Source organism: Mastigoproctus giganteus, chromosome 10 (genome assembly GCF_048544385.1).
Source record: "Mastigoproctus giganteus isolate SK-2022 chromosome 10, ASM4854438v1, whole genome shotgun sequence".
Lineage (NCBI taxonomy): Eukaryota > Metazoa > Arthropoda > Arachnida > Uropygi > Thelyphonidae > Mastigoproctus > Mastigoproctus giganteus.
In genome coordinates, this window is record NC_143584.1 from 223,028,279 (window position 1) to 223,041,020 (window position 12,742).

Genomic DNA, 12,742 nt, shown 5'->3' on the forward strand with positions numbered 1-12,742 from the left:
ACTTCTGGACTTTCAATGAGTTCATTCCAAGCCTGAGTGACTTAGAAAGCCAAGATAATTTTAATGATTTTGAATGTTTTGCATAAAGGTCTTCTAAATAAGCATCTATCTTATCAATTGCTGACTATATTTTGAAAATGGGTATCCAGTTTTCTCTCTTACTGCTCACTGCAGGTGATGGTAAATGGCTTTCTGTCTTTCAACTTCTCTACTAATGCTGGTGTTTCCCCAAGATTCGGTTCTTTCTTCCATTTCTTTCGTATATTAATGACTTTCTTCTATTGAGTGGAAATCCTATCCATAGTTCTGCTGATGCCAGCACATTGTATTCCACTTTCTAGTTTGAGAAATCTTTCCTTGCACAAACATCTTCAACTTCTCAAATATCCACTACCAATTCCTTAACTGCTGATCTCCAGGTAATTCTCCAATGGGGCAAAGATAACTTAGTTAAATTTAATCTTTCTAAAACTCAGTCCTGTCTTACATCTTGCAAAAAGGATTTGTCTGCCCCACACTTATCTTCAACAACACTCAAGATTTCTAGACAATGTGTTTCTATTAGGGACATAATGCCATGTTCTCTGACTTCTAATTGGCATAAGCACATCACAAATATTGCTTTTTCTGCATCTAAAAAACTATTTTCCCTCCACTCTCGGCATTACTTTTCTTCTAAGCAGCTACTCACTCTGAACAAATTTCAAATTCACTTGACCTACCATTGAATATTATTCCAGTATCTTGGGCAGTTCCCCCACCTCTGAATGTTGGGGGGGAGGGGGGGGGGGCACTGCCCCAGAATTCAGAATGGAGTCTATAAGCCTCTCTCAAGCTTCAGAAATCTGCAATGCTTGAGAAGGCTCCATTTAAAAGAGAGCAGTTAGGTTAATAAATGACCCATCTCTATAAAGTCTCTCTATTCTTCGTCTCAAAGACATTCTGTGTATGTTGCATGTCTTTTCCATGGATATTTCCATGGGCAGTGTTCCTCTGAATTGGCTTTTATAATTCCCCCACTTCCTGTTATTCCAAACCAGTACAAACACATGCTGCAATCAGTCAGCATCCTTTTACTGTCCAACTTTTCTTTCTCATTTATTCCTTCAACTTCCATTTTTCTAGAAACAACCTCTCTTCACTATGTATTTCCTAAAATTACAAAATTTTGTAGATTTTAGGAAATTACAAATTTCCTAAAATCTACAAAAATTCAAGTCTAATGTCAACAAGTATCTTCTCTCATCTTCTCAACCTTCAACTGATGCATGATACTACAGTACTACAGGTTCTAATACCTTTCGTGTTTGGGGGTTTCATTAAAAAAAAATTGAAACTGGTATCCATTACTTTAGCTTTAATGCTCTACATTATCTATAATCTCAACATTCACATGTAGTTTACTGAACAATTGCAACTAACTACTAAATAACTGACCTGAAGATATATTGAAGCTGGAAGATCAATTTATAAGACAACATATTTTTATACTTTTCCCATGTGTATATGCATATTAAATGTTATTCAACATTCCTCTGTACCTTGAGATCAAGAAAATTAAAACAGAATAGCTCATAACATAACTAGTGGCGATTAAAAAATATCATCACATTGCAAGTAAATATTTTATTTACTAATAATCCGATGACAACAGATCATGTTTTTGAACCATACACCTTCTAACTTCTGAAATGGATCCTTTTCTTTTTAACCCTTGATTTTTAATTCTTTATAACAATATATCCATTTATGTACAAACTGCCTTGAAATCTTCCAATAACGTGCTGTCACCTCTTAGCTGAGTCTCCAACAGTGACAAAATGATAAAGATGTAGTAGATATTAAAAAAAAAAAAAAGGTAATGAATATTTTTTCCTTTATGCTTTTTTTTTTTTTTTTTTAATTCTGATGTTTTTGAGGATAACTTCATTCTAATGTTGGGTGATAAAGTCAAAATAAGAACAAATTAACATTTGAAAGTATTTACGTAAAGCTTTCATTTTTTAAAAAAAGTTAAATTCCACAAAAAATCTACTTCAGGTCTTCTGCTAACAGAAAACTCACTTCCTTGAGGCCACACATTTGACAAACTCACTGCTAAAAGCACTAAACAGGCAGTAAAGTCCTCATGCCATTCTTCCCCACCACCACCACACCAACAGATACACTTACACAAGCATATAATCAGTAAAACCAGCACAATAGAAAACAAGTTGCTCAATGTAGTACTTTAACATTGTACCTTGAATACACGGATATTTATTTAACAGAAATAATTAATACACACAAATCACATCAGCTACAAACTAAAGAATTTGGGGGCCTGTCCAGAAAATGACACATGAAGCACAAAAAATGCAAATTCTGGGGTAAACTAAAAAATATTTTTGCAGCATGTGCTTTCTGGATGAGCTGTTATATTTAATTACTTTACAGTATACAATAATTAAATTCTTAGTTACACTGTAAAGAAACCAAATGTTCACATAATTAGCATAAATCACAAGTAACATTAGAAGATATTCTTTAGCATACAAACTATATTTAAAAGTGCATAAATTCTTAATTCTTTACACCTTCTGAAAAGATATACTAGCATGCAACTTGAAAGAATATAGAGTAAAGGTTCACTAGAAATTTTTCTTACAGAACATTATATAACATGCAATATTAACGATTCAATAGAGCACATCACTAGAGTTTAACAGATTTTATACACTAATAAAAGAAATACAAAGGCAAACCAGGCTTGAAGTAAACAAAATTATTTGAACAAACTTATGGTAACATGTTAAATGTGTATTATATATATATATATAATTAACTGCTAAATATTAAAAAATATTTAGCAGTGACCAGGAAAAATATTGGCAATGGAAATTACAACTATTTGAAAATAATAAAATATCTCACGAAATTTCTTTACTTCAAATTTTCATTATTGTTATCTAAAAAGATTAAAAATGAGTACTTCCATAGCAATAACACTAAAGAAATTTCAATTTATGTAATAAGAAATACATAATAAATCAACAATACAAATAAACTTCATTATGGTATAAGAGTGTATAATGCAAACTTAAATATTAAGTCTTTGTAATAATTTAAGCAAAATTTGTGGATACCATGTCATTTTTAAGAAAATATTTATAACCACCAAATCATTAAATGAGCAGAATGGTACAAATTATGCTTTTAAACTATGCAAGACATTACATTCCTTAAAACAACTAGTCCTTTGAGGAAGATTTAGTTAAAATAATAAATATAGCAATTCTCATTTGTGTTTTGAATAAGATGGTACAGTTTTGAAATTTGCCAATGTATTTACGGCATTGGAAGCTCCTTTTAGAGGTAGTTGGCAAGACTTGCCACCAGAAGATGCTTTTTTATTTTCCTGTAGGAGTGTATAGCAAGACGTGTTATTCTGTGTAGCATGTGCAGCACTGATTACTGCTATGGCAGTGCTATCTACTACTGAAAGAGCTATTCCCAATTGTGCAGCATAGTAGGTCACCATTATTAAGTGTTGTCCATATGGAATAGGCATACAAAACATGGTTACACCAATTAATGTATCTGAAAGAGCAAACAGTATTCCACCTCCACAGGAACACAATTTTGTCCAAGTCCAGAGATCTTCAAAGAGCTGAACCCTTGCAACAGCTCTCCAAACCATGAACATCAACAAGAAAATGTATATAGGTACTAGAACAGTATATGTCCCTATTAAAAAATAACAATATCATTATTTTAAATATTTTTGTATCCGTACTAATTACAAAAAAGATTTTAACAAGATTTATTTTGCATGTATCAGTTTTTTCTTGTAAAGCGAAGTGAACTACTTAATGTGAATTACAGTCAACTCCCAATTAATATCAGCAATGGCAAATGACACAAGAAGCAAACTTATACAATCATCAACCAAAAAAATAACTAACTACATCATTTGCTCATCCATTCTAATAATTTCTCTGATCTTTCCTTACATTTATTAAAACTACCCATTTTAACAGCAGATGGAAATTTGTTCCAACAATCAATTACTCTCTAGCTGTAACACAAGATTTCATACATCTATCGTGCGACTATCCTATTTAAATCTAAATTTTGTCCCCTTATGTGTGTCATCAAAGAAAGAGTAAGGATGCCATCAGCATTTAGTTTACCTAATCCATTTGGAATAGGACCAGCATAGTGTATGTCTGCCAGAGAGCAAAAGTAGAGAAGATATCATTTTTGAAAGGCACAAAAGGTTATATTGTTGTAGCAGTTGGTACTAATCAATATTAAGAGTAGGGGATCTGAAGATTTAGTAAACAAGTACAGGGCAATGCTGGGGAAAAGTCGCAAATTAAGACTGAATTTGAAAGTGTATGCAATTCTTCCCAGACACAACAGGAGAGAGTGCAGGTTGGGAGCCTTGTCAATCAATTCAGCCTAGGAGAGACTGCAAAGATCATGGTAAAGAATTTTTCTCAGCGTAGTCTGTGCTTGTTAACAAGACAGACTGTTTTTACAGGGACGGGATACACTTAAATAGACAGGTGTAAGAATATTCATTGATGCTGTAGAGACAGTGTTAGGTGGGTCAGAAAACTGATATCCTGGGGAGATATGCAAATTAATAGATTAACAGTATCTGCAGACAGAGGTGAAAATGATTCTTGCACTGCTTCTATTGGAACATGCAGCAACCTGGAGAGCAAGGTGTCAGGGATTTTAAGTATTGCAGTGGGTCATCATGGAAGTAGTAAATAAATTAGAAGTGTTAGGGTAATTAAGAATAAGAATAGGTGCATTATACTTGTATGTACATTAATTCTAGGTGCATAGTAAATAAATTTGAAGTACTGATGGAATCATCAAATGCAGATATTGTAGGGATATCAGAGACATGGTGTCACTCAGACATAAGGGATATAGAATTTGAATACGGGGAGTGCAGAAAGAGCAAACAGGAAAAGATGGAGTCTAATATTGAATCTAAGGCACTGCATCCAATTGACACAGGTAGCTAGTGCAACGTTGAGTCAGTTTGTTGAGGCATAAACACTGTAAAAACAAAAATTGAGAGTAGGAGTATGTTATTACCTAATTATTATGAGTATAACAACTCTACAGAGTAGCCAGTAAATCAGAATGTCTTATAATGGGAGAATTTAACTTTCCAGATATTGACTGGAGACTTGTGGATTGGTCACTCGCATGCTAGCAAAACTTTTGTTTGATTTATCAGATGACTGTTTTCCACGGCAGCATGTTAGAGAGGCAACAAGAGGAAGCAATACTCTTGATATGGTTATCAGCAGCAATTCTTTGCATTAAGAATCTACAAGTAAAACAACCACTGGGTGGCAGTGGTCAAAATGTAATGATGTAGGATTTACTTAAAGACATAGGTACTATCAAGGGTAAAGGGAAGGGCTTTTGTTAGGGTGACTACAATGGTCACAGATAGTTTTACTAACATCAAGTTCTAAATGGAAATTTAGAATTTGTTGTTAGTTCATTCAGGGAAGTAATCATAGAAGCTAATAAGCTTTTCGTACAAACTAAGAAATACCATTCCTGGCTTGGAACTAAACGGATGTCAGATGAACTAATGAGACCTGTGGCAGAGAAGAAAAATGGACGGGATGCATATAAAGTATTAAATGATACAGAAGCTTATGGTAGATATAAACTAGCCTGAAATCAAGTAACAAAGGATGTTAGGCAAGCTAAGGCAGATGAGAAGTCTCTGGCAAAGAAAAGCAGCAAAGACTACTTATATTAACAGTAGAGAAAAAAAGGCTGAATCACATTGGTCCACTTGATATTAATAATTTAAGTGTTGCTGGTTCTGTTGAGATTTTTTTTTTTTTTTTTTTTATGAAAACCCCAAACATGAAAGGTATCAAAACCTATAGTACTTAGTACCATGCATGGGTTGAAGGAGAAGTATGGGGGGAGGGGGATGCCGGAAACTTTGGTCTAGAGACTAAACATGGGTTTCACCACTTCAAACTTCCAATAAGCAAAGTGGTGGTATTTCACCGGTTGATGAAAGTCATTTACCACCTACAAGATAGCCAATAAACTGAATAGGTATTGTGCATCTATATTCACCAATAAACCATTCAGGAGTTTTTTTAGGGAGGGAATGCCAGAAGTTCGTCAAAATCTATTAGAGATCTAAATGACTCTTGGACTCAGGGGAGGTACCCACAGACTGGAGATGTGCAAATGTCACCCCAATTCACAAAGGAGGATCAAAGGCTGACACAAGTAATTATAGACCTGTGAGTTTAACTTCTGTTCCAGGAAAATTAATGGAGGCACTAGTTAAAGAAGCACTGCAGGATCATCTAGACAAGACTTCAGCTATAGCTCGGACACAGCATGGTTTTGTTAAGGGGAAGTCATGCCTGACCAATTTGATTGGATACTATGATGCAGTCACAAAGGAACTGGATGCAGGGAATAACTTTGATATTATATACTTGGATCTTAGAAAGGCTTTTGATACTGTTGCACATGGAAGACTGCTGCACAAATTGGAGCAGTGTGGCATTGGAGGCAAATTGCTGCTGTGGATAAAGGGGTGGCTGAGGGGGGGGGGAGAAGACAGAGAGTGGTAATCAATGGACACTGCTCGTCATGGACTAATGTTATTAGTGGAGTCCCTCGGAGCTCAGTGTTGGGTCCATTATTGTTTTCTGTATTCATAAATGATATTGATGAGAGTATATCAAGCTTAATGTCGAAGTGTGCAGACGATACAAAGGTAGGCAGGGTTGTCAAGGACACTACTGACACTATGCTGCTGGAACAGGATCTGGAAAGGTTGAGCAGATGGGCTGAGAGGTGGCAAATGAAGTTTAACATTGACAAATGTAAAGTACTACACATGGGAAACAGCAACCCCAGAGAAATGTATCAACTCTGTGGTACTGCACCTGACAGTGGTAGAGAATGAAAGGGACCTGGGGGTGGTTGTGCAGGCAGATATGAAGTTCTCTGAGCAGTGCAGACGGGCTGCAAGAGTAGCTCATGGTGTATTGTCAATGATATATAGGAATTTTTCTAGCAGGGATAAGGAGGTGATTATTCCCTTGTATAAGGCAATGGTCAGGCCACACCTAGAGTACTGTATACAGGTCTGGAGGCCTCATTTCAAGAAGGATGTAGAGCTGCTGGAACAAGTACAGAGAAGGGCAACAAGATTAGTGAATGGAACAAAGGGGTGCTCTTACGAAGAAAAAGGGGTGCTCTTACTAATGATACTAATGCTACTAATGACTTTGCAATAACAGAGAAAAATTAAAGAGAAATTGTTGAAGGTTAACATAAAAAAGCCACCAGGAGCGAATACGATCTATCAAATTATATTAATGGAAGCAGCAAAGGAGGTAAGGAAATCCTCAGTCTCATAATTATGAGAGCATCTTTGGATTTACGGGAGGTCCCTATAGACAAGACAAGAGTTCAAGCCCCTGACTGCTCAAAGAGTGTGTGCTACTGTACTCCCACTCTTCACCACTCAGCTATAGAGGCCTCTTGATGAAGGTATATCAGGCTTAATGTATAAATCTGCAGATAATACAAAGGTTGGCAAGATTGTTAATGACTTTAAATCAGGGTAAGCTACTGCAACAAGATATAGAAAAATTAGAGTGAAAAATGGCAGTTGAAGTTCAACACTGACAAATGCAATAACATATGGGTAGCAGACATCCCAGAATTAATGTACCAACTGTGTGGTACTACACAGTTGGTACATACGTATATATTGCTATGTTGAAGGAAAAAGACCTGGGGGTAATTGTGCAGTCAGATATGAAGTTGTCTGAGCACTGTAGGCAAGCTCATGCGGTTTTGTTAACGATATACAGGAACTTTTCCAGCAGAGATAAGAAGGTAATTATCCTATTGCACAAGGCAATGGTTAGATCGTATCTTGAATACCGCATACAGGTCCAGAGGAAACATTTCAGGAAGGATGTTGATCTGCTGGCACAGTACAGAGAAGGGCAATGAGATTAGTGAGGTGAACAAAAGGGTAGTCTTACCAAGAAGTAAGCTTACTAAGCCTCAGTTCTGCAAATTTCTGCATTTGTAGACTAGGCACCTGTGAGGTGATCTGAATGAGCAAGCTAAATGCTGATGGCATTCTTCCTCTTGCTTAGATTTCACTCATGAGGGAGCATAAATTCAAATTGAGGAAGGTTGCAGAATAGTGTGCAAGTTTGCCTTCAGCCAATGGATTGTTGGAACAATTTTCCACCCGTTGTTGTGGAAGTGGGTAGTTTAAATAAATTCAAGGAAAAATTACACAAATTATTAAAGAGGGTGGACAGGTGATGTGGGAAGTTTTTTTTTTTTTTTCCTAAGGCTTTTTAAGCTTGCTTTCTTGCATCATTTGCCACTACTAATGCTCATACTAAAGTAACTCAAAGCCTTTTCTTATCTACTGTTAGCTATTAAAAGTTTACAAATGCAAGCATTATCATACCATCATCAAATACTGAACTGTGTACAAAGTGACATAATAAACAACATAAAAACAAATACCTTGTAGTTATCAATATGGCAAAAATTTTTTTTTTTGGGGGGTGGGCAAATAAAAAATTACCAAATAAAAGACAATGATAATGTAATAGCTATATTTTGTGTTTTGTGAGCAGAGCATGTTACTTATTTTTGTGTATACAAATTAAAGACTAATCCCACACACACTTTTTTTTAAAAATTAGAATAATTTTAAAAAACTGTTAAAGATATAGTTATATACTTACCATAAAAGCCAGGATACATTACATAGTTGCCCATTCCGGATACCAAAACACATACAAGGCCTGCATAACAATTGAGTGGACGCATTCCAAATGCCCATATATAAAGTATATGTGCCGTGGCAAATGAGAGCATACCCCACATGAAGCAACATGGCCAGATCAAGAAGACATCACCAAGGCAGGAGAAGATAAGTCCAGCTAGAATACGCCTAGAATAGGCATGTTTTTCTCCTAGGCTCATGCCATGAACTATTACAAAGCCGCAGAGACATAAGATGGGCAGGCACTTGATCAGACATGCAAACCAGGATGGGTTTTCTCTTGGGATTGCAAGTACAAAGTAGATGGCTACGGTCTTGAAGAATGGAACTAATTTTGGACCAACACATTTTAACTAAAAAATAGAATAAAAAAAAAGCACATTCTGGATTTCATATTATATTTAATATTTTTTCAAGTTATAGTTAAAAGTATTAAATAAATGAGCATAATCATAAAAACTGTACCTTATTACAAGCAAAAATGAAAGCATGCAAATGCGATGAAACTATAAAGAGTTATCTAGTTAAAATGCAATTTAGTTTGTAATGCAAGATTTTAAGAAAAATGAATACAGATCCCATAGTAGTACTTAAAAACTGAACTGAAATATTCACATTGCAAATGGAGATATACATTCCCTCTTTTTGGTGTTTTATGCAGCATTAGAAAAATGCATTTATTAATGATACAAATGCAGTTAGTTTCTTGTTCAGTCTTATTTGGTGTAAACTTTTATAGATATTTATCAGAATGCCTTATAATGGGGAATTTTGAGATATTGACTGGAACTTGTGGATTCTTCACTCACACATAGTGGCAGAACTATTATAAATTTATTGGATTACTTTTCTACACTAGTACTATTTTCTAACACATCAGAGAAGCAACAAGAGAAAGCAATACTCTTGATTTAATTATCAGCAGAAACTTTTCATGCATTAACAATCTATAGATAAAAGAACCATTAAGCAGCAGTGATCATAGTGTATTAATGTGAGATTTACTTAAAGATGTAACCACTGTCGAGGGTTAAGAGAAAAGATTTTGATTTCATAAAAAATAATGGTCTTAGACAATTTAAAATATTTTTCAGTGGGACAAACTAATGATGTTAACTGCAAATTCTAAATGGAAGGTGGGTGGTTGGGGAAGTAATTGTAGAAACTACTAGGCTCTTTAATATTAGTATTAAAGTGGTAAATGATGTAAGAAAGCAAGCTTATACAGCATCAGAAAAAAAAAAAAAAAAAAATCCCATTTCACCTATCCATCCACTCCTAGTTGTCTAGTTCTTCCTTGAATTTATTCAAACGATCCACTTCCACAACAATGGATGGAAGTTTGTTCCAGCAATCAGCCACCCATTGACTGAAGGCAAACTTCTGCACATCTATTCTGCATCATTACTAACCTACACTACTTGTACAATGCGCTACATGAGCAACAGCTCATCTGCACTCAAATCTTTAATCTATAATTTCATCCTTAATTGATCCTTTGTCCCATTTTCTAATTCTTTCATAATTTTTTTTTTCTTTTCTCCGTTCTTTTTTTTCTCTCTTTCCTTTTCCTTTTTTTTTTTTACAAACTGTAAACTCACATAAAACTTTAAGCTCAACAATTGCTAATATAAAAACTCAGTGAAAAAATAACTGTGATATAAATAGCTCAAAATATAAATAAAATAACTCAAATATAAATAAAGATAAAATAGCTAAAAAAAAATGTAAATAAAAATAGCATCACTGCAAATTAAACTCTTAAAACTCTATTTACCCTATATATAATCCATTAATTTCTCAATCTTATATTCCTTATTTCATTAATTCTCTTAGCATAATAAAAAAAAAAACTTCATACCAAATCCTATTCTTAAATAAGTCACTGCGAATGTATGAGTCAGAGCCTATCTTAGAGAAAAATATTTCTCTCTGTTCTGTGTACCTTGCACAATTTTTCAACACATGATCTGTATCTTCAATGTATCCACATACATACCTCGGATCATTTTCTATTCCCAGCTCCACCAACCTTTTCCTCATTCCATGCCCAGTTACTATCACTGTAGCCATCAGATCCAAGCCTGGCCATCTAACCATTTCTCTTACTGCCTTGACTCCAGGCAGGAAGGCATATGTGACACAGTCCTTGTCAGAGCGGTTCCACCTTTCTTGCCAAATACTATCTATTGTTTGTTGCAACAGCTCTCTCTCTCTCTCTCTCTCTCGATCCTGCTTCCCATATACCTTATTTTCCTCAATACAAGATTTAATCCCCAATATTTCTATCCTCTTATTTTTCTTGATTGCCAAATCAATTGGTTCTTTTCCTGATACCACTTGTAATGCATAATTTGAAACTGTGAACCGAAATCACTCTTTTTAATGTGACTATTAGTCACACATCTATTCTGCAACCATCCTTCCTCAATTTGTCTCCTGATGTGGATAGTCTGAGCAAGAGGAAGAATCCCATCAGGATTCTTCCTCTTGAATGCCTTTGAATGGCTCAAGCTATTCAAAGCCCAAAACATTGCCACAACTGTATGCAATATTCAAGATGTGGCCTTACCATTGTCTTATACAATGGAATAATCACCTTCTTATCCCTGCTAGTCAAAATTCCTGTATATCATTAGCAAAAATCCATGAGCTATCCTGGCAGTCTGTCTGCACTGCTCAGAGAGCTTCATATTATAACAAAGAATTTCAGAGAACTTGATCTCATTATGACCATTTCAGAGAACTTCATTTTATAACAACAAAAGGTACTGTTCACGGGTTTTAGAGCTAAAAAAAAAAAGTTTTAGTTAAACTGCTGAGACTAGATGTAGAGAAAAAAAAAGTCACATGGAATGATTATAAATTATCAGGGGACACAGAAGTCTATAGTAAACAAACTAGTCTAAAATTAAGTTAATAGGGGGTTAGACAAGCACAGCAGATTAAGAAAAGTCTTTGGTCAGGAATGCAAAAGAAAGTAGAAAAGAACACTTTTAAATATGTTAACACCAGAAGGAAAGGAAAGGAATGAACCAGATTGGATCGCTAAATATGGATGGTATAACTAGCAATCCTGTTCAAATTTCTAACAAGCTGAATAAATATTTTGCACCTACATTCACATGTGAAGTTTTTATGGATGAGGATGGCAGAAGTATACCCAATTCTAACTGGAAAACACATGATTATGAAATAACTTAGAGGAAAATGGAAAATAAATTATTAAGGCTAAAGTAAATAAAGCACCAGGATCTGGGAAAAATCTATCTAATTATACTGAAAGCAAGCAATAAAGGAGGTAAGCAAATCTTTAGTCATAATTTTAAAAAGATCTTGGATTCAAGGGAGGATCCTCTTGATTTGAGATGTGCGAATGATTTTTCTATTCATAAAGAGGGTTCTAAGTGCAAAGTGAGTAATTACTGAACTAATTTTGACTGGAATATAAGTTTGACTTATATTCCAGTCAAAATAATGGAGTCAGTGATTAAAGAATTAATGCAGGATCATCTTTACAGGACTCAGTCGTACAGCAGTCACAGCACAGATTTGTTTTAGCATTAGCATTAGTAGAGGCATACGATGCAAGAAAGCAAGCTTATGCAGCATCAGCCAAAAAAAAAAAAAAACGCTCCCATTTCACCCCTCCATTCGTTCCTGTCCAGCTCAGCCTTAAATTTATTTAGGCTATTAGCTTCCACAACAAAAGATGGAAGCCTGTTCTACCAATCAACTATCCGCTGGCTAAAGGCAAATTTCTGCACATCTATTCTACAACTATCTTTCCTCAACTTGAAACTGTGCCCCCTCAGGTTCTTAGTCTGAGAAAGAATCCCGTCAGCATTCAGCTTGCTCAATCCATTCAAGGCCTTATACAGCTCAATCAGATCACCTCGCAGGTGCCTGCTCTCCAGG

General features: G+C 35.1%; 1 protein-coding gene across 1 annotated transcript in view; it reads right to left on the reverse strand.

The window, feature by feature from the left end:
• Window positions 1–3,277: 3,277 nt before the first annotated feature.
• The window catches only part of LOC150079967 (lysoplasmalogenase TMEM86A), a 46,736-nt gene continuing 37,271 nt past the window's right edge, over window positions 3,278–12,742 (reverse strand). Inside the window, exons 2-3 of the mRNA XM_090383295.1 lie at window positions 8,784–9,177; window positions 3,278–3,726 (exon numbers count right to left, since the gene is read on the reverse strand). Coding sequence (XP_090239421.1) covers window positions 3,278–3,726; window positions 8,784–9,177 — 843 coding nt within the window. The remainder of the gene's footprint in view (window positions 3,727–8,783; window positions 9,178–12,742) is intronic.